This window comes from Stegostoma tigrinum, chromosome 28 (genome assembly GCF_030684315.1).
Source record: "Stegostoma tigrinum isolate sSteTig4 chromosome 28, sSteTig4.hap1, whole genome shotgun sequence".
NCBI lineage: Eukaryota > Metazoa > Chordata > Chondrichthyes > Orectolobiformes > Stegostomatidae > Stegostoma > Stegostoma tigrinum.
In genome coordinates this window covers 18,513,782-18,537,159 of record NC_081381.1, presented here as the reverse complement: position 1 = coordinate 18,537,159, position 23,378 = coordinate 18,513,782, and the positions used below count along the sequence as shown (strand labels likewise).

The following is a 23,378-nucleotide window of genomic DNA, read 5'->3' as shown; positions in this document are numbered from 1 at the left end:
GTTTGCAAAGAACAATGATTTTGTTTTGACAATGTATTGGGAGACTACTGAGGAAGGGTAGTGGGAGAGAGAGGTGACTGGTTGTAATGAGCACCTATGTCCGGCTATTCAAGGAAGTTGATAGGACACAGGTTGAGCAAATGGAATGAAAACTGCACCCATCAATGTTACAGCATCCCTCGGTCCTCATCTGGTATCAACGTGTATGCTCATTCAACTTTTGCATTGATTACAGCGATTCAAGAAGCAACTCAGCACCATCCCCTCAAGGGCATCAGTGATGGAAAATAAAGGTTGGCTCAACCAGCAAAACCCACACTCCGCAAAAACATAAAATAAAAACTATACAATCAACATTTTGGTGGCATTTCACAGGGAGTTCCCAATCAGCCATTAGACACTGGCTGAAATTCTCAAGAAAATATGCTTCCCATTTTTACACCAAACTTATGGAGAGAGGAAGAAATTCAGTGGAAAATATTGCAAATCTGTTTAAGCTGAATACAGCTATGATAAAGTCTGATTAAAGAAGTGGATAGAAAGATGAGAACCTCAGAGGAAGATTAGATGTTAAAAGAAAAAAAATTAAAAGACTACTGAATAAAAGTGAAGGAATTAATTCTTTACTTGTACATCATTCTTGCTTTTTCAATTATGTGTCAGAAAACTCAGATTGATAGTATCTTCTTCATTGCCTTGCCATTTCAAATTCAAAATATATAGAACATAGAAAAGTACAGCACAGTACAGGCCCTTCGGCCCACGATGTTGTGCCGTGGAATAATCCTAATCTAAAAATAAAATAACCTAACCTACATTTCCCTCAATTCACTGCTGTCCATGTGCAGGTCCAGCAGTTGCTTAAATGTCACTAATGACTCCGCTTCCACGACTACCACTGGCAAACTATTCCATGTGCTCACAACTCTCTGGGTGAAGAACCTCCCTCTGACGTCTCCTCTATACCTTCCTCCTAACACCTTAAAACTATGACCCCTCGTGGCAGTCAATCCTGCCCTGGGGAAAAGTCTCTGGCTATCGACTCTATTCCTGCCTCTCATTACCTTGTACACCTTGATCAGGTCACCTCTCTTCCTCCTTCTCTCCAGAGAGAAAATTCCGAGCTCAGTCAACTTCTCCTCGTAAGACAAGCCCTCCAGTCCAGGCAGCATCCTGGTAAACCTCCTTTGCACCCTCTCCAAAGCCTCCACATCTTTCCTATAATAGGCCGACCAGAACTGGACACAATATTCCAAGTGTGGTCTCACCAGGGTTTTGTAGAGCTGCAGCATAACCTCGCGGCTCTTAAACTCGATCCCCCTGTTAATGAAAGCCAAAACACCATATGCTTTCTTAACAACCTTATCCACTTGGGTGGCAACTTTGAGGGAGCTATGCATTTGAACACCAAGATCCCGCTGTTCCTCCACACTGCCGAGAATCCTGCCTTTAATCCTATATTCAGCATTTAAGTTCGACTTTCCAAAATGCATCACTTTGCATTTATCCAGGTTGAACTCCATCTGCCATTTCACAGTCCAGCTCTGCATTCTGTCAATGTCTCACTGAAGCCTGCAATAGCCCTCAATACTATCAACGGCACCTCCAACCTTTGTGTCATCAGCAAACATACTAACCCACCCCTCAGCCTCCTCATCCAAGTCATTTATAAAAACTACAAAGAGCAGAGGTCCAAGAACAGAGCCCTGCGGGACACCACTCAGCACTGACCTCCAGGCAGAATACTTACCATCTACAACCATTTTCTGCCTCCTGTCAGCCAACCAATTCTGAATACAGACAGCCAAATCACCCTGTATCCCATACCTCCTGACTTTATGAATGAGCCTGCCGTGGGGAACCTTATCAAATGCCTTGCTGAAGTCCGTGTACACCACATCCACTGCTCGACCCTCGTCATCCTGTCTCGTGACCTCCTCAAAGAACTCAATAAGATTTGTAAGGCATGACCTGCACCTCACAAAGCAATGCTGACTCCCTTTAATCACGCTATGCTTTTCCAAATAGTCATAAATCCTATCCCTCAGAATTCTTTCTAAAACCTTGCTGACCACAGACGTAAAACTGAATATCCTTCCCCTTTTTATCTAGAGAGTCTGACTCTCCATCAATTCTCCCCCACCTCAGAAGTTATGATTTATTGAAGGGGGACAGTCCCATAGCAGGCTCTATGATCTCATCCAAATGTTGTTCTTCATTTGTGAGTTTAATGGCATCCAACTACTTGGACAGAAAAAAAGCAACTCAGCCCAAATCTTTGCAAACGTACAAACAATAATGCGGTGTTTCTGGATAGCAACCAGCAGCAAGAATTCTTGCCCTTATTTCCTATTTCCTTGCCATTCATTCTAGACACAAACACAACACTGTCGTTGCTCTTACTAGCTGGGATCTGCTAACTCCACTCAGACAGGAGGTCGATACTGACACCTTCTGTGGTCAATACCACAGAGCAAAAAGTGTCTTAATCTGAGTTGCTAATTGTTGGTGGGGGGGGGGGGGGGGGGTGCGTGCAAAATGCTAGGGTTTTAAACAATATTGAAATAAAATGGAAACCATAAAACTATTTGCTTTTAAAATCCTGTCCCAACAGTTCTTGTTTGTAAGAGAGAAAGAAAAGCATTTGTCACATTTGGCATCAGTGGAATTTCATGACAAACTGATGGGGAACAATCTGCCTTCGAGTTGGAATTGGCATCGCTCCTTTCCCTTACTCACCAGAGCGGTCCAACTAATCCCCTGGATCGGCGTGCGAGCTCAGCCAAGGACAAGCTTAGAACTTGAGCTCTCCAATTAGGAACAGGGTCTGTCTACAGGGAAGCGTAAGTATTTGTTTGTCCATTTTGATGCCAATCAAGTCCTCCGTTCATGACAGTGGGACTTCATCACCATCTGTCAAAATGCTGCGGCACAAATTTTGTGCACAACATGACTAGTATAAGTAACAGTTTCCAAATAAAAATAAATTCATTAAAACATTTAATATTTGGACAAACTCATGAACCCAACCTCTCTGATCTATTTGTCTCCAGCACAGGCAAGTGAACCACTTTACAAGGTCTTTCACAGATCAATTGTGACATGTCTGAATGTATGCAATCATTTCCACTCTTTTTGTACAGTTGGTGTAAAAGTGAGTATTGTCCTTGCTATTTTGTTTTAAATCTGTCCATGGGATGGAAGTGTTGCTGGCTGGGCCAAGTTACTGTCTGTCCCTAATTGCCCTTGAGAAGGTGGCATGTGAGTCACTTTCTTGAACTGCCGCAGTTGGTGTCATAATGCTGTTATATTGGGATTCTAGGGTTTTGACCCAGTGACAGTGAAGGAGCCATGTCCGCTGTCTGTGTTAAGGATGGTGTGTGATTTAAAGGGGAGTGTCGAGGTGGTTGTGTTCCCATGGCACCTGCTGACATTGTCAATCCAGGTGACAAAGATGAATGTTTAAGGCAAATGAAACGAGTTAGCATTTTGTTTTCTATCTGATGGCGATTAGAATCCGATGATGCATTTGTCCAATCATGTGGCAAACACGGCACTGCAAGGAAAACCACACGCAGCTGTTACGAGCTTAGCTTCTTTCCTTCTCATTCAAAGCAACAGATACAATGCGACAGGCACATCTCTCCACTCACATCCTCCACACCACACCCAAGCCCCTGCAGCCTCTCCCACTTCATGCGACATGCCAATTTTCAGAGGGAAATTCTTGAAAACCAGGAGCTTTATTTTTGAAACAATAGCACTGGTAAAGGGACAAGCAATGCATTCTGAACAAGAAGAAGCCTCCAACCTTACCAAAAGCTTTCTAGCTCCTTGTAAGCAGAAGACAAAAGATTTTGAGTGCTTGGGGATGCATCGTTAGAAAGATCCCCAAACAAATTCGCAATCTCAAACAATAAAATTCACGAAAGGCTTTGAACTCCCTTTAAAACCTTTTCTATGTGTAAAACTAATGGGAGGAAAAGGGGTGGCAGCATGTAAAACTATCCATTTTATCCATGTATTTTGTTTTAATATGTTGAGAAAGTTGCATTCTTAAGAGCAAATCCTTCTGGGTCAGGAAAGACCTGACCTTTCCCCTCAGTTGACAACTTCTCCTGACCCTAGTCCAGCAGAGTCATATTCAAGGTCCGAAGAGCCCTCACAGATAAGGTCAGAGGTCGAACTCGCAGGACGCACCGCTCCGACTCTGATTGGACAGTTTCCGAGACAAGACAAAAAGAGGTGATCATCGGTGAGACACTGCATACGAGAAAACACATTTGAAACAAAAACACTTGAAAATGCAACAAGGGAAACATGGTGATGGGACAGTGGTCTGGCACTACCAAATGTAATGGGCACATAGAACAAAGTGACATGATGGCAAATGGGTTCAAAGGAGAAATGAGATAGCGTTGAACAGGAACTATATTGAAACATTAATCCTACTTCACTTCTGTCAAGCTCTGAAGGCAACATTTAGAACACACAAGATAGAATTCTTTTTAAAGTCACAGTGATGCAATATGCAATACTTTTTACAGAAGTCTTGGCAACAGGCAAAGTATTTAGATTGCTCGGCAAGGCGAGCACTTACCGCAAGGACCCTTATATTTGACTGGGATGCTGGTTTTCTGCCGACACTCGGCTTGCTTACGCTCACAGTCATTGCTGTAGCTTTGATTGTCCTCTCCGCAGACAGGTCTGTAAGCTCCGTCACAAATGATGCGCTCACAGGAGCAACGAGTAATGCCCCTTCGGTTGAGGCACACTGCATTGAACTGACACTCTTCTTGGCACTTGTCTGTAATCCAAACAGTGAGATTTTAATCCTACAGTAAAACATGCTGCAGTGGATAAACACTTGAGACACCTCAACGTCTCAGCTTGGTGAACGTCCTTTGATAATTGGGGTGTTACGGTGCCTCAGAGGTTAGCACTGCTGCCTCACCGCGCCAGGGACCCAGGTTCAATCCCACCCTCAGGCGACTGTCTGTGTGGAGTTTGCACATTCTCCCTGCGTCTGCGTGGGTTTCCTCTGGGTGCTGTGATTTCCTCCCACGGTCCAAAGATGTGCAGGCTAGGTGGATTGGCCATGCTAAATTGCCAATAGTGCTCAGGGGTGTGGGTCTGGGCGGGTTGCTCTAAGAGTCATTGTGGACTTGTTGGGCCAAAGGGCCTGTTTCCACACTGTAGGGATTCTATGATAACTAGTCAACTAGCTTAAGGAACAATAGTAAATCTATACATACCATCTTTTAGGATGTTGTGTCCTGTTTTGAGTGGACTGTGTCCAAAGATTCCAATTTGCACAGGAAACAGTCACTAAGATATTGGGAATGAGAGGCTTTAGTCTCAGAGAGAGAGACAAGGAAACTGGCTTCATTTCATCAAAGCAAAGGTTAAGAGGGGATTTCTAGAGGATTACATGGGATACACAGCACAGACACATATGCTAACGTATAAAATTCTCAAAATTTTATGAACTGAAGGAGGAAATATAAATTCCACTGGTCAGGTGGTCTGCGATTAAGTTAACCACTGATTGAAAGGAAAATCCAGAGAACAAAATTACACATGAGATTTTTTAGAATGTGGAATATGCGAACAGATACAGAAACGGCTTCTTAATACAAGGAAATATATCAAAAAGCTATGGAAAATGTGTAGGAGACTGGATTAGGTGAGTAACTACAGACAGGGATCATTTCGAAGAAGGGTCACCGGGCCTGTAACATTAACATTCATTTCTCTCCACAGGTGCTGCCGCACCTGCTGAGATTTTCCAGCTATTTCTGTTTCTGTTTCTGATTTCCGGTATCCGCAGTTCTTCCATTTCTTTTTATTTTGACTTCCATCTATGCCCTGACATTCCTTGATCCTGTATTCACACTGAAGTCTCAGAAACGATGAGTATGAGTATTTGTATGACTACAAATATGCACCTCGTGCAGTAAGAGGAGTTCAGGCTATAACAGAATAGCAAAGCATGGGTTTCCAAAGCTGCATTTCACAGGGAGGTGGCAAGGGGAGGCTAGAGATAGCCATTAGGTTGGTAAAGAGAGATTAATATGGAGTTGCTATGTGTCAGACATCAATAGTGGTATTTCTTTACCTCAGAATGTTCCAAAGTGCATCATGGCTAATATTTTTAAGTGCTTTGACTGTTTCAATGTTGAGAGTAGCTAATTTTCACTCAGTAAGACCCCGCAAACATAACAGATTAAAGACCAGAAAATTTGTTTTCAGTGATATTACCTGAGGTATAAATATTGGTCAGGACAAAGAGAGAGCTTCCTTTAGCTGCACTGTCGAATCTCTTCTATTCACCTGAAGGGGCAAATGGCGTATCTAATAGGCTGGACTTCGCACAGTGCAGCACTCCCTCCGTACATCGCTAGTGTCAGCGTAGGTGTGTGGGTAAGTCATTGGAGTAATGGCCTGATTGCATTATTTTCTAGTTCAGGAGCAAGAATGAAACAGAGGTATAACTGCTAATATCCACCTCATGCAGCAAGAGGAGTTCAGGCTACAACAAAATGTCAGGGTATGGGTTTCCAAAGCTGTATTTCACAGGGACGTGGTGAGGGAGGTCTACAGGTCACCCAGTTAGGGTGATCTGAGCTACGGGGTGGGGTGACTCATCTGAGCAGTGCGTAATGTAACGTGGGTGGCGGGGGGGCGGGGAATGAGGGTGTGCAGGGTACATTGTGAGGATCCAGGCAAGGGTCTTACTAAATGAGTGTTACGATATCATGCCCCTACCACCTTCCCACCTCATGCTCCACAAAGAGAGAAGGTAGAGAGCTAGGATTAAAAAAAAGGTATGTCTAGCAGAAACGATACAGCTATCTGCCATTGCCATTATTTTGCCTCTCTCTCTGGGTTGCAAGGTGATCCTGAGTTTAAATCCCATTCCACAGAACATGGAATTGAATCAGGTGAATCATACCCAGATGGGTCCAATTATAAAGGAAGTGTGAAAACTGAAAGAACTATGAATGCAAGAAATCGGACGCAATAACAGTAATCGCTGGAAAAGCTCAGCAGGTCTGGCAGCATCTGTGTAGAGAAATCAGAGTTAACATTTCGGGTCCTTCCTCAGAACTTCGAGGGAGAGTTATTTTCTGTAAAAACGGTCAAAAAGAAAATGTAACCTCCAACAATAAGTGGGAAAAGTCTAAACTGGTCCATCCTTGCCAGTAGAAGGGGATGACAACTTTCACAGGGGGCTGGTCTACACTGGGCTTCAGTCCATTGCTGTGCCATTGCCCCTTGATGCTGTCTGAAGCAGCCCTACAGACCATTTAGATTGACAGAACAATTCACCAGGAGGAGAGAACACACTGCTACATTCTCCGGGACAAGTGTTCATCATCAACCACAATCAGAGAACAGATTTTAAAAAACCCTGTACTTCTGTATTTGACCTCAGCATGCCTGAAGGAAGAGGCTAGGGAGAAGGAAAACTATTTGAGCTTTAAAGGGAAGTTACTCTCTGTAAAAGTGGTTGAAGATGTTAAAATTAGCTACAACTGTCAAGGCACCAAGGACGAAACACCTTTGAACTGTACAAGGTAGATTTTAAAATGCAGTCCAGTGGTTCCAATACATTGCAGCTCACCTCTATCCTGACAGTGTCCCGAGTGAACCTTCTGCAGGTTAATGCCTTTGATAGCTCCCATTCTTTCCATGGCACACTTGCTTTCATAGGTCTGCCCATCATCCGCGCACACTGTCTCATAGTCCGATGGGCAGCTTTCCGGGCGCAGGAGCACTTCAGGTTTGAGAGTTCTTGGATGTACTTGGCATACCTTATTCAGGTCATTCTGTGCATCTCTGCATGGGTCTGTACATGGCAGAAGAAGCAGTTACAGGGCAGTCAGTAATACAGCATTATTCCCTGTCTCTGCCTGGTTTGTTTTTCTTTATTCATTAACAGGATGAGGGCATCGTTGGCTTGGAGCATTTATTGCCTATCCCTAATTGCCCCGAGGGCAGTTCAGAGTCAACCACATTACTGTGTGTCTGGAGTCACATGTGGGCCAGACCAGGTAAGGATGGCACGTTCCTTTCCTAAAGAACATCAGTGAACCAGATGGGTTCTTCTAACAATCGACAGTGGACCCATAGTCATCATTAGATGACACTTCACTCAAGAAGTGAATCATGTTCTGTTCTCACACCTGACGCACAGCCCTTGCCAAGTCTGTTTCTGTAGTTAAGAGTTTTCTGGAACCTTTCAATAGTAACCACTCCACCAGGTCAACCAGGAGCATGCTCCTGGCTGAAGGGGTAAGGAAAGGATTTACAAGTTGATAATCAAATTGCTTGACCTTGATATAAACGCACCATCCTGGCTCATTAGATATTTTTATCAAATTCAAATTCCACCATCTGTTGTGATGGGATTCGAACCGAGTTCCCCAGAACGTTATCTGGGTCTCTGGATTAACAGTCTGACGATAATACTACTAGGCCATTGCCTCCCCATTCAGGTCTTAAACAACAGATGGACTGGAGCATTAGGGTTTACGAACCATTTATCCAACAGCTACAAATACTACCTGGAATTAATAGAATGCACAGCACGGAAAGAGGCCATGAAACTTATCAATAACAGGATTAGGGTTAGGGGTGCTTGAGGAGCCAAACTGTTCTCCAGACTGCTGTTCAGTAGTTTCACTCACTGAATGTGCAAATCAGAAGTTCAAAACTCAGTATCTGCAGTTTTCCTGGTGTTGTCTTTTGGTCAGAGAGGCACTTGCTTAAATATTGGCAATGTACCAGATCACCGAGCACCACTCTCTGATCACCATTGACTGCTGGTGAATCACAATCAATCAAGTGGCTTTCTCAGCATCAGCATCTCTCTTTCCTCCTTATCGTGGGGTCGGGTGCTCAGAATGACAGGTAGTCATGAGTCTCAACTCATGCTGGGTTTGGGAACTGGAGTAATGCTATTTCTACCATAGCTATCCACCTTGGGCTAATGACAGGGAAACAAGCCGGGGCTCGAATTAGATCATAGAATCCCTACAGTGTGGAAACAGGCCCTTCAGCCCAACAAGTCCACACTGGCCCTCAAAGCATCCCACCAAGACCCATCCTCTATAACTCACCTCATCTACACATCATTGAACACTATGGACAATTTAGCATGGCCATTCCACCAACTGGTGCTGGCTCCTTCAGAACATCACTCCAGTAGAGAATCTTTACCTGAAGTCCCAACAAGAAACAGTGGCACATTTTCCTGGGACTGTGGGAGGATATCAGCATCCCTGCCTCTGAGACAGAAGCTTTGGCTTCAAGTCCCACTCTAAGGCTCAATGACCCAGGAAGGTACGTTTTATATCAAGGTCAAGCAATTTGATTACCAACTTGTAAATCCCTTCCTTACCCCTTCAGCCAGGAGCATGTTCCTGGTTGACCTGGTGGAGTGGTTACAGTCTATTGAAAAGTTCCAGAAAACTCTAGCTACAGAAACAGACTTGGCAGGGGATGTGCATCAGGTGTGAGCAGAACATGATTCACTTCGTGAGTGAAGTATCATTGCCTGTGCTAACTAACCTGGCCTGCACACTCCAACAGGCATCGCCAGGACAACTATGAAGTGCAGGACTTTGGCCAATGTTTCCCTTCTTTATCTCAGAATCTCAGCAGCAGGCCATTCAGACCCTCAGGACTTCTCTGCCATTCAGTTGGGTCATCCGTGATTGGCACTTCATTTTCCAGCACCTCCCCTACCATTTGAAATCTCTGGATACCACAATATCAAAAACTCGACTCATCTCAGGCCTGAAAGCTCCATCCGCCGCCGAGATCTGGTCTGAATGTCCAAGTGAACATTGAATTCAGACAGAGGATCTCTGGGGAAATTGGCCTGATAGGTAATGACTCAATATACCCGAGAGAGAGAGAGAGAGAGAGAGAGAGAGAGAGAGAAGCAGCAAGGCTGCAATTACCAGTGAGTTTAGATCACAATTTCTTTCTGGAAGGTGAGGGAGAAGCAAACACAGACAGAGAATAGCTCTTTACCTTTGACATAGCACAAGATAGCTTTGCTCTTTCTTGCTTAATAGTACTGAGCTACAATTGCATCAAGTGCTGGTCAGACCCTTGTATGTGCTGCTATCCCCGTCACTGTATTTACCTTACTCAGGTTGGGGAGGTACATGCTGGGGAGATGGGGGTTGGTGTAGTGACATCGGTGCTGATTCCAACTGCTAAAGGAACAGGAACCCTGGCTGAATTTTTCCGCTCTCACATAAGCGGCACTGAAGGCAAATGTTGTCACTTTGTCTGGGCAAAAGATGAAGCTGGGATGGTCACGGTCTGTACTGTCGGGCATCAGGAAGTGCATTTGTCCATGCCTGTTGGAGTGTGCAGGCCAGGTTAGTTAGCACAGGCACTGACACTTCACTCAAGAAGTGAATCATGTTCTGCTCACACCTGATGCACAGCCCCTGCCAAGTCTGTTTCTGTAGCTAGAGTTTTCTGGAACTTTTCAATAGACTGTAACCACTCCACCAGGTCAACCAGGAACATGCTCCTGGCTGAAGGGGTAAGGAAGGGATTCTGAGATAAAGAAGGGAAGTCAGACGGGAGTTTGGGAGGAAAGAAAATCAGGTCACATAAATAATTACGGCCTAGGAACCAGCGTCCCATTCCAAAGAACTGCTCTCTAAATACCTGACTACCCATGTAGACCTTTTAGCTCAGCAGGTGGTGGGATCATATTCAGGAGGATCTGAAGCAACATACAATAGCTGCAATATATACTGCAGTGAACCCAAGGTCACCCAGATAGCATGACCATTGGTGAGGAATAAATTTCAATGGCATCACACACACAGCTCCATAACTCTAGAAACATAGGTATCTAAGGAGGCCATTCAGCCCTTGGAGCCTAGTCCATCATTTATCGAGATAGGTTGAACCGTATTAAACTCTATTCACACACTATGGTTCTGCAGACTTTAACATCCATCCTGGACAAAAAACTTCAAACCCTCACAAATTCAAACTCACTCTGCCATCAGTAATAACCCACCGGGTTTTAGTCATGTCCTTGAGGGAACAAAATCTGCCAACCTTACACGGTCTGGCCTCCACGTGACTCCAAACCCACAATAATGTGATGTGCTCTTAAGTGCCCTCTGGGAACTCAGGGATAGGCAATAAACACTGGCCTAGCCTGTGATGCCCACATCTCACGAATGAATTAAAAACAAAAGTTATGAACTGTTCAAATGATCCACCCCTGTCCACCCCAACAAGTCTTTAACAGCTTTTTCTAGCTGCAAGTTCAAATTTCCAATAGCCCTTGTGTAAAGATATGCTTCTTGATGGCACTCAGGAATGTTCTAGCATTTTAATGTGATTCCCCTTTCCTGTGGACTCTTCTGCCCAAGGGAATAGTTTCTCTCTATCTCTCTCTCAAAATCCTTTAATCGTATTAAACTCCTCAATCAAATAACCCCACTGTTTTACTGTACTCAAGGAAACACAGGACTGGTCTGTGCGACCTCTGCTTTTGATTTAACCATTTAATCTATGTCAGCACAGACTCGAGTAAACCTGGCACAAGTGCTCTACTTTGGCGAGGTAGAACTTCCAGCTTGGACTGGCTCACTCACCGCAGGGCCCATCAAACTTCTTGTAAACATTCTTGTGGTTGTCGCAGGCATGTTTATTGAGCTCGCACTCGTTTCTGTAATCCTTGCCATCGCTGCCGCACACCACACTCTCCTGGTCTCCACTGCACGTGCTGGGGCAGACACACTTGGCTGACTGGCCATCAGACGACTGGATGCAGGTGCTGCCGAATCCACAGGTCACCTCGCTGCATGGGTCCTTTGAGCCTGAGAGATAAGAGAAGGAAAGGGGCAGCCTTTAGAACACATACAGCAAAGCACCTCCGAGCGACCTGAGTTATGAAGGTCGCCTCCAGTTCACCATGGAGCACTGTTATGTTGTGAAGTACCAAAGCGACTACTGCAAAGTAGTACAGAGGTGAAAGTGGAACTCGGATATTTATCTGGGTCACAGATGTTGCGACCGCTCTTATTTAGCTGAGGTTTGGCATTATGTGCAGTGCGAGATCAAATGGAACAGTATGCGGTCAAACCAGGTTCTCGGATTGCTCAGGAGTATTTGTTGACCCCCCAGGTCTTTCTAAACGCACCTCCTGTAGCTGTCACAGTTAACCCTCCAGCGCACAGCTTCAGGTGGAACCTGATCTCTGCCTGGATTGCAGTCACAGTGTGCCTGGGGTCTGCAGATCAGCCAATTCCACCCAAGTCCCAATCGGCTGCAACAACAGATGCTCCTGGTTTGGAAGCTTCCAACCAGAGAACCAGCGCCATTGTGTTTTCTAAAGAATCTAACTCTGCTGCAACAAAACATAATTGGGAAGATTAATGAGTGAAAAATTAATTGACAAATAGATTTGTCTTTATGCCAGCTTGTATGGTCACCCTTCAGTACCAGTACACACCTGAGACAGTTCTCCCCATCTCCTGCTACTTCAACAAAGTCAATCTCACAATATAGTTACTCACTGTCTTCAACTGGTACACACAGCACCAGGATCAATATCAACTATTCTTGAACTGAAAACTATTTCTTTTACGATAAATCCACTTGCACAATGGTTACTATCAACCAGTTAGCTCAACATCTATCATCGGGAAAACGTTACAGAAAAATTTACAAAAAATGTAACAGCACATCATTTTGAAATAGATAATATAACCAAGCAGAGTCAGTATGGCCAATGAAGGGGAAATCCTGATCAGAGATAATGGGAACTGCAGATGCTGGAGAATCCAAGATAACAAAGTGTGAAGCTAGATGAACACAGCAGGCCAAGCAGCATCTCAGGAGCACAAAAGCCGACGTTTCCGGCCTAGAACTGAAATGTCAACTTTTGTGCTCCTGAGATGCTGCTTGGCCTGCTGTGTTCATCCAGCTTCACACTTTGTTATGAAGGGGAAATCCTGCCTGACAAGTTTAGTTTGAGTTCTTTGAGGATGTAACAAGCAGAACAGAAAGGATAACTAGTTGATGTAATATATTTGGATATCAAGAATGTGTTCAATAAGATTCCACACGTTCGGCTACTTAACAAGAGAAGAGCCCATGCTGTTGGATTGCTATATTAGCATAGCTAGAGGAATGTCTAACTTATAGAAGACGGACCTTGGAATAAATGGTGCTTTACCACAATGGCAAACTGTAACTAGTGGAGTGCCAAAGGGTCAGTGATGGGACCACAATTATATACAATATAGCAAAGAGTTGGATGAAGAAAGTGAATGCACTGTTGCCAAGTTTCCAGGTGACACAAAATAGGTGGGAAGCCAAATAATGAGAGCCACATAAAGAATCTACACAGGGATATAAAGTCAGGTTAAGTGACTGGGCAAAAACTTGCCAGATGGAACATAACGTGGGGAAATGTGAGGTCATGCACTTTGGCAGAAAGAATAGAGAAGCTAACTATTATTTAAAAAGACTGCCGAAAGCTACAGCACCAAGGGTTTCACGGGTCCTCATGCATGAGCACAAAAGAAGTGAACATGCAAGTTCAGCAGGTAATAAGGAAGGCAAATTGAATGTTGTTCTTTACGAATGGTGTATTAAAAAAAGAAGGATCTTGCTAAAACTATTTAAGGCACTAGTCAGACCACAGTTGCAATACTGTGAACAATCCTAGCCCCCAATTCAAGGTAAGACTTAATGGCATAGGAGGCAGTCCAGAGACAGTTCACTGGGTTGAGTGTGGGTATGGAGGGATTTTTTTATGAGGTGAGAGTGGGCCTGTACTCGTTGGGATTTAAAAGAATGAGAAGTGACCTTTTTGAAACAGACAAGATTCCTAGGGGGCTTGACAGGGTAGATGTGGTTTCCCCTTGTGGGAGATTCCAGGACTAGATGGTAAAACTTTAGAGTAAAAGACAGAAATGAAAAGGATTTTTCTTTCCGACAGGTCAGTGAATCTGTGGAATTCTTTACCGCAGTGGGCTGGGTCATTAAGTATATTAAAGGCTGGGATAGACAGATTTTTAAATTGGTAAAGGAATGAAGGCTTAAGGGGGAAAAGGCATGAAAATGGTGCTGAGAATTATCAGGTAACCATGATCTCACTGAATGGCAGAGCAGATTCAATAGATTGAATGGCCTACAACTGCTTCTTTGTCCTTAGGATTAAGAGCTGCATATTCTATTTTCAGAGTAGTCATATCAGTCTTAACTCTCAATATCAATATCAAAGTAAGTCTTGAATCTGTTAGCAGACAGCAGTGAGGAGTAGGAGCGCCTTTCCTTTCAATGGCAAATGGTAGAACATGCTGAAGGAAGGGGACAGGGAAAATGCTACGGAAATATTTACGCTGGCTGGGGAACAGAGAACATGGGGTCACAGTCTCACTTAAGAGGTTTCAACCATCTAGAACTGAGAATGGGGAGAAATTTCTTCACACAAAGAGTTGAGAATTTTCAGCATTCACTACCGTAGAGAACTGTGGATACATAATCAATGAGGTAATTCAAGATGGAGGTCAATAGTGCTTTGTGTACTAGAGAAAATTAAGGAATACGGGAATAGTATAGGAAGATGCAGCTGAGATAGAAAGTTAACCATGATCTTGCTGAACAGCAGAGGATACTGAGAGGGCTGAATGGCCTCCTCCTGATCCTTTTGGTGACGTTCTCATGGTTATTTGCTAACGAACATAAAGACTAGTCTCACAGCCTCAGTGGCTTCAACCCAGCTCCGACAGCACACTGGGCATACTGCTATGACATTATGGCTTGAAAAGGAGTATTTTGTTCTGGTTTGTTTTAATACAGAGAGATTGAGATAGAGGTGCTCAGCACACTGTTCCAATCCAATAAAGTAAACAGCTTGTGAGGCCTTCGGATGTTTTCAGAAGTTGTAACAATAGAAGCAGCCTGAATTGGTGGAGTCAAGCTCCAGCCAATCCGGGATTTTAGTTTAACTTTCAGTAGCTTTTGGGGTTTGGAACCTTCTAAACATCTATCCCTGCTACAGAAAAATGCTTGCACTTTCTCCCTCTTTCTCTCTTTTTCTCAGAGTTTTCTCTTGATGTTCTTTCTTCTTGGACTGGAGAAAACATTACACCAGGTCATAGTCCAACAGGTTTATTTGAAGTCACAAGTTTTCAGAGCACTGCTCCTTCATCACCTGACAGAGGAGCAATGATCTGAAGGCTTGTGATTTCAAATAAACCTGATGGTCTATATCCTGGTATCATCTGACTTCTGATTTTGCCCACCCCAGTCCAACACTGGCACCTCCACATGATGGAGAAACATTGCATGCGAGAAAATCTACTTTACTGAATTTGCCTTTGCCAAAGGTGTGTTTATGGGGTGTTACTATCTTACAAGAGCTAAATAGTGGTAGTTGACACACATTATCTTGTTATGTATTTTGATACAGTTACAATTAGACTAATTTTTCTTATTTTGTCTGTATTTTAACTGGAGTATAAGAATAAAGTGTATTTTGCTCCAAGCCTCGTAGATTGACCAATCAAATTGCATCCGACACGTAGTGCGTTACACTTTCCTTTTAAAATAAGAAAAAATTGGGGTCTAGGCCATCTTCTTAAAATATTTAGAGGGGGACTGGTCTGGTCCATAACAACACAAATGGCTCACTTTCAACAAGATGGCTTACCATTGGCTTTACACAGGCAACCAGGGACAGGCAATTCATTTCTGCAATGTCCCCTTCCACCAGTGTGGACGCAAGATGAAAAATGATCAGCAGATATCCAGGATCAATTCTTGCATGGCTCAGTTCCAAAGTAAGACAATGTGTACCCTAATGAACCCTCGGGGAATGATTCTTTACATTTAACATATTATTGTGGCAAAGGATAGGTCAACCGAGCAAGTGCTGTCTGCCTGATTGGGGCTTGCTACAGCACAGCTTTGGAGTAACACCGTTCTCTCCCATGCCAGACACCTCCTTTCTCGCTAATTGTCACACAGTGGAAGCCACGTCCATGGTGATCACCAAGAGAACTTCAGTAATCAGAGGGTTAGTAAACAAAAGAAAAACAATGCTGCTTTGTACAACTGTTTAATGTTACCAAGAACAATTTTCCATTGATCTGTTAATTATAGACTAAAATCAATGCCACCAATTGTCGCAGCCTTTTCATACACAGCCTTTTGGGTAAACAGCACGTGGAATAAAAGTCACAATGTCTCGGGCTGGGACAGAGGGGGCTTTGGAGTAGTTGGACGCTGAGGTCAAGCAAAGACTGTGCATACTAGATTTCCAATCATTTTTCTATATTCAATCACAAGCCTGCTTAGTGCAGTTAACAGTACAATGGAGATGAGGATGGGCAGATTGGCATGGTGTCCATTTCCTATCATCTGACTCTCCTCTCCCACCGATTTGCAAATACAACCTCAGGCAGGGGGTGGGGCGATGGATTAGAGATTAAAATCCAGCCCGTCCTCTCTGAATCATCACTGACTCAGAATCTGAGCCCTCCCTCCCCATCAGCATTGTGGGTACCTTCATCGCACAAGACTGCCACAGACCATGAAGGCAGCTCACCACCACCATCTCCAGGGCAATGAGGGATGGGCAATCAATGCTCAACACCAGCACCCCCAGCCCACCCATCATCACGGCAGTGATGGCCACAACCCGAGAATGAATGTTAATTTTAAAAGCAACAGTGTTATCTTAGCTCGAAGGATGAGGATGGGCTAAAGATCAAAGTTTCAGTGTTGGCTCCAAATGTGAGCAGGGTTCAGTCTTTGCTCAGTAAAGTGAACATTGCAGATTCAGATTGCTTCCAATCTCCAAGGGCACACAACACAGCCCTGAAATCGCCTGGCACCTTAAGCAAATTGGCACAAAAAGGGGAAAATGTCTCAATCATGCAGTCTGCTATGAAGCTGCGGCAGAGAGCGTACTGGCAGAAATCCTGATCTATACCTAGCCTGGGAGTGACTGATGCCAACAGCTGGCACCAGAAACTGTTACATTTCCTGATGCCAACAGCCCCTCACCTCCATGGGCACAGGAATAAAATCAAAGAGAGAAATAGACTTTCATTCCTAGGGGTGCTGCAACAGGCTGCAGGAATAAATCCCCAGCAACATTTGTCAAAAGGTATCAAACACATTTGACTCCTCAGGTTAGCTCTTTCTCCATGCTCATTTTCTAGCCAAACCTAAACATGAATGGGTCCATTCCAGAACTCTGTGTGAAGAGTCATTGCCAGGAGTTCTGGTGTTTCTTTTACCCTGGGAATCTGATTAAGAATCATAAAAATAGCAAATAGCTAAACGATTTGATTAGGGCTCTCCTGCTACATTTGCTCTCACCTGCACTCCTCCTGTCTTCCCTTAAATATTAAACAACCAACACCCCAATGAAGCCCGCAAATATTCAAAAGCAAAAAGGATCTTGCCCCATACGTTAGGGGTGAGACTGCTGACAGATGAAATTTACATTAACAATCTTGAAAGGTCCTTCACGAGATTTATTCCTGAACCGATATCATGTTTAAGGAATAGATTAACTGATCTGTTTTTCGGAGAAGGTAAAAATTCACGTTGACCTCTTCTGGCATCAGACACCTGAACACCTCTGGAGGGGAATGCATATTGGCAGACAATCACAAATGTTAGACATCCACATATCATCCAGTTTATGGGTATTTTTAAACCGACCAGCTTAGAGATGTTATGAGCAATTGGGACCTGTATCCAGGCCTCCAGGAGACGACACCATTGTACCAGAACGGCCCTGTGATTCTGTTTATTAACTCGGGGTTTGAGAATGAAGACAATCGCAAAACAAACAATAAAAGAAACTCAAAATAAATCTAATCACAAAGGAAACGAGATCAGACGAAATACATTTGCAAATGTAACAATGCCACTTGCAAAAAAAAGCTTTGTTCAGTGAGAATTAGAGCAACAGATAATGGCAGTTCCCTTGCTTTTCAATGACCCACCCATCCCCCATTGGCCTGTTATATCTTCTCCACGTTGAAAACAAGTGAGAAATTAGATAAAGGGAGATTTTTAAAATAATACACATTTAAAAGTGCATCCTATTAAAATAACAAAATCTCTCAGTGTATAATTAAATGTAATTCACAATGGTGCAAGCAATTTAAGAAGATGTTCAACCAAAATGTCACCTGTAGCAAACGTCTGATTTAATTATCACTGTGGCTAGCTCTCATCAGGCTATCCTGGGCTTACTGTTGAATACATCCTTAACTGTATATTGTCGTTTGACAGGAAGCCTATTTTGTGACACTGAGACAGAGTCACATTTAATTAAGGAGACAATATTCCTGCTGCTGGCAAATGAGCTGAAAACCACAACCAATAATTATCAAACTTACCCCCACCACCGCTCAATACTTTCTTATGCACATTCGCAGCACTTACCATGATGGCTGTAAAGTTAGCAATCGTGCAGACTATTGATGGTTGTCTACATTGCATCATTCAAATGGGAACTTTCTCTAAATCTCTGCTTCTGCTTAGTACAGAGGAGGCAAAGGGGGGATATAATCCAAGACAGGGATGTTTAAGAGCATAGATCTATAATGACAAACCTTCCGATGCCCTGAGGAACACAGTTCAGATGATTGGCAAGAGAAAACTGGACGAGTCTAGAAGGAGAAACATTTTACACAGTGAGCGACTAGGACCAGGAAGGCACTGTTCAATAACCTGAAAGATACAGATTCATTCGTAGTTTCAAAAAAGGTAATCAAATAAAATGTAGAAAGAAAAAGAAATTGTAACAGTATGAAGAGCACTTCACCTGATGAAGCAGCAGTGCTGTGAAACCTTGTGATTTCAAATAAACCGGTTGGTCTATAACCTAGTATCGTGTGATTTCTGATTTGAAAAAGACTGATATACACCTGACAAAATAGTCTCATTTTCTGCTGAGTTATAATAGGATGGTGGGAGACTGATTAGCTCAGTTGGTTAGACAGCTGCCTTGCAATGCAGTGTGATGCCAGCAGTGTGGGTTCCGTTCCCACACTGGCTGAGGTTATTGTGAAGACCCCATCTTCTCAGCCTCATTGCTTGTTTGAAGCAGGGTGAAACCGGGCATCTCTCACTCCTGAGGAAGCAGACAATGACTGTATTGTGTTCACTGTGGGAACATCACTTCCTACATTCTACCCATCTGAGAAGCTACCTTATTCTCCCTTTAATAGCCAGACTGTGCTGTATTGTCACCTGTAGCTTGCTGCCTGAAAATCGAAGAGGCAGCCAAGGGAACAGGGCAAGGTGCTGAAACTGACTAGAGTGCTCCTAACAGGCTGTCATGAATTCAGGGGGCCAAATGGCTTCCTTCCCTAGCCTAACATATCCCAGATTTCATATTGGGCCCAATTCAAAAATGAAACAGTGGGCCATAATGATTACAATTGACAGGTATTTCACTCCCTGACAATGAAAATGGATAGGCCTGCACACTGTCCCCTTTTTGGGAAACCTGGCTGAGTTAAACGCCTCTCACCTCTGATTGGCAACAGGCCTTTCACAGGATCAAAGACTCAAGGGGTGGGAATCTTTAGCTGCTTGAGAACTCCGGCCTTATATGAAGTGAGACACTAAGTGCTATCACCAGGAGGGGACACATCAATAAACACAACACTAACATCGGGACCCAGGCCATGGGTGAGTAGCGGGGAGTACAGTCAGGGGGCCAGGCACATGAGGCGAGAGAAAAAGAACAATCTTTTCTTATTGAAGTGTCATGAGTCTTTGGAAATCTCAAAGGAACCTTTAAGGCAGAGCGAGAAACATTTCTGATAAGCAAACAGGGTGAAAGGTTATCGAGGGCAGGTGGGAATGTGGAATAATCCCATGCCTGTTCGGCAGAGCAGTCTGGAAGGGCTGAATGGACCGCCCCAAACTTATACATTCCTATGTTCCCAGTCAATCAGCACTTAGTGCAATCAATGAGGGATGTCCTGACATCTCAATCTAGCCACTAAGCCAAGCTAGGGCCAGAGATGAGAGGGTGGCACGTTTTCTAACTGCTACTCTCCCCATAAATTAAATCCATCCCCATAATGCCCTTGAAAACTTGTCACAGGGAAGGTCATGAAAATCCACTCAATATTTCCACAGTTGTTCCTCTGACCTCTTCCAGACTCAACTTTGGTACAACACAATACAACTACAAACAATGCCCCCTATTTAACTATCAGTAACGGTGCTGCAGATTCAAGGCTGTTGACAAAGTTTGGGAAGACAGAATACCAACTTTCCAAAAACAACTTTCCCCTTTCAAAGAAAAATTGTGATTTAACTTCTTTAAATTTAACATACTTGTTTGAATATCTAAGTCAGGGTTTCGAGTAGTCTTTCTCTTCACGTTATCCTATTCATTTGAAGAAAATTGCTCTATAATGGCGATATATTTCTGCCAGTGTCAATCAGCTGTGACATTTTTTCAATGAAATTCTAGTTTCATTCTGAGCTGCTGTTATGTTATCAAATGCTGCGAGGAAAAAGGTCAGTCTCATTTACACAGTAACAGCAGGATTTGAGTTTCGTATTCAGCACCCCAGGTGTAACTGCTGAGAGCCACGCTGTGGCCAAACGCCTCATTAACTCAGAACGCATGGGCAGCACTTGGCTGGCAGATAGGGCCTCCTCAACTCCATGACTGAAAATTCACCCCCAGATCAATTTTAATCAGTAAGGGAACTGAGGGTTGTGGGGAAAAGGCAGGAAAGTGGAATCAAATGTTAAGAAGATCAGCAGTGATCTCAATGCATGATGGACTGAATGGCCTACATTTCCTCTGATACCCCAGATCTGAGGCCTTCCACAAACTATACTCAAGATGGCAGCCTGTACCCTCCTTCACCCCAACACTATATGTGGCCCAAAGACTGTGCACTTATTAGAAATCTCCTAAACCCTGTCTCAAAACCTAGATATTTTCCGAATCAATCTTTCCAGCCATGTTATGACACACCTCTGGAGCAAGTGAGATTTGAACCTGGAGTTCTTGACTCAGAGGTAGGGAACACTACCATTGCACCACACAAATTCCCCACCTCAAAACCAATCTCACCTGTCCGAACATCTACACATGTTGTCAGATAATTACGCTGTGAAGTGCCTTACTATATCAAAGGTGCTACAGAAATGCAAATTGTGGCCCACAACCTGTGCTCTGGGTGGCCCCAGATGGAGGGTCTACAGTGAAGTCTGCTACTTTGATGAAGTGATTCAGCTTGCACGTTCTAGTTGAAAAAAATTGACTATAATTTCATAACACCATGGGTAGCAAATTAAAATAATTGTGCACTGATGCAGACTTAATGAAGCAATAGCGAGTGCTCCGGGAAAGCTAACTAGAGGTCGCTTCACAGTTGCAGTCATTATCCCTTTCAAAGTAGTCACAAAATAAAAACCTCTAACTAGACAACAAAGCCTGTTACAATAAGTGCTAATGATCTTCCAGCATTAAAGAACTGTGGTAGATCAAGAAATGGAAAGGTAATGTCTATACCTAATGGGAAAAGAAGATTGGAGGCTGTACAGTGGCTCATTGGTCATTACTGCTGCCTCAGAGCGCCAGAGGAATGAGTTTGGATTCCACCCTTGAGCGACTGTCTGTGTGGAGTTTGCATGTTCTACTCATATTGGCGTGGGTTTCCTCCAGGTGCTCCGGTTTCCTCCCGCAGTCCAAAGATGAGCAGGCTAGTTGAATTGGTCATGGGAAATGTAGAGATAGGGCAGGGGAAAGGTTTAGGTAGAATGCTTTTTGGAGGGTTGGTGTAGTCTCAATGGGCCGAATGGACCATTAAGGGTTGATCGCAGGAAGGGCAATGGAAATCTAAAATCCTCTCTCTACAGACTCTATTAAAGCTACTGGCCCAAATGAAATTTTTCGAGTTGAGGCTGATAGATTCTGTTTTATTAGGTACAGCAATAAGTCTGAATTGACGGAGTTAAGATGCGCTCCACTATCAAAATGAATGGTGGTACAGACCGAAAGGGCGGAATGGTCCATACTTACTACCGTGTTCTCAAACTCCACTGTGAGGGGACAGCTTGCTGATACTAAGGTAAGACCTGCCCCTAGACACAGGGTGAGGACAGAGCAACTGAGAATAATGACCAGTAGCCCACAAACCCATCACCATCACTGAATCCTCCCCCCACTACCGACATCCTGGGGGTTACCATTAAGAAAACATTTAACCATCACCTCCTTAATGTTCAATCGTATTACCATCACTGAATCCCCTCACTATCTGGTGGTTACTATTGAGAGAGAATCAGGGCAGGACTTATACGCTTAATGATAAGGTCCTAGGGAATGCTGCTGAACAAAGAGGCCTTGGGGTGCAGGTTCAGAGTTCCTTGAAAGTGGATTTGCAGGTATACAGGGTGGTGAAGAAGGCATTTAGTACAGTTGCCTTCATTGGTCATTGAGTATAGGACTTGGGAGGTCATGTTGCAGCTGTACAGGACATTGGTTGGGCCACTTTTGGAATACTGCTTTCAGTACTGGTCTCTTTGCTATAGGAAGGATGCTGTGAAACTTGAAAGGATTCATAAAAGATTTACAAGGATGTTGCTGGAGTTGGAGGGTTTGAGCTATAGGGACAGACTGATAGGCTGGGGCTATTTTTGCTGGAGTGTCAGTAGCTGAGGGGTGACCTTATAGAGGTTTATAAAATCATGAGGGGCATGGACAGGGTGAATAGCTTTTCCCCAGGGTAGGCGTGTCCAAAACTAGAAGGGATAGGTTTGAAGTGAGAGGGAAAAGACCTAAGATGCAACTTTTCCATGAAGAGGATGCGTGCATAGAACGAGCTGCCAGAGGAAGTGGTGGAGGCTGGTACAATTACAACATTTAAAAGGCATCTGGATGGGTACATGAATAGGAAGGGTTTAGAGGGATATGACTGGCAAACGGAACTAAATTGATATCGGATATCTGGTCAGCATAGACGAGTTGGACTGAAGGGTCTGTTTCTGTGCTGCATGACTTTACATCGAACTCATGATGCCTCACAAAATTATGAGGTAGTCACAGCTGAAGAAAGAAAAGGTTAACTGACAACTCCACTCCACACTCTAGCACATCCTCACAAAGTCCCCAAACATTTCACAGTCAGTGGGTTACTTCTGAACTGCAGTCACTGTTATTAAATAAGGAAGCATGGCATTGCACGGCAAACACCAGTGAGTGAATAAGTGGCTAGCTTATCTATTATTGATGTCGTTCACTGAAGTAAGAATGCTGGCTAGGACATCAGGAGAACAGTCTCCTACTCCTCCTGACCATATTTGCAGGTAAC

At 43.8% G+C, this 23,378-nt stretch overlaps 1 protein-coding gene across 9 annotated transcripts in view; it reads right to left on the bottom strand.

Annotated features, from left to right (window-relative positions):
* The window catches only part of agrn (agrin), a 545,020-nt gene that overhangs the window by 185,941 nt on the left and 335,701 nt on the right, over positions 1–23,378 (bottom strand). For all 9 annotated transcript variants that reach the window (XM_048561783.2, XM_048561787.2, XM_048561785.2 and 6 more), the window contains 3 exons: positions 11,646–11,870; positions 7,628–7,852; positions 4,601–4,807 (listed from right to left, as the gene is read on the bottom strand). In XM_048561783.2, the coding sequence (XP_048417740.2) occupies positions 4,601–4,807; positions 7,628–7,852; positions 11,646–11,870 (657 nt within the window). The remainder of the gene's footprint in view (positions 1–4,600; positions 4,808–7,627; positions 7,853–11,645; positions 11,871–23,378) is intronic.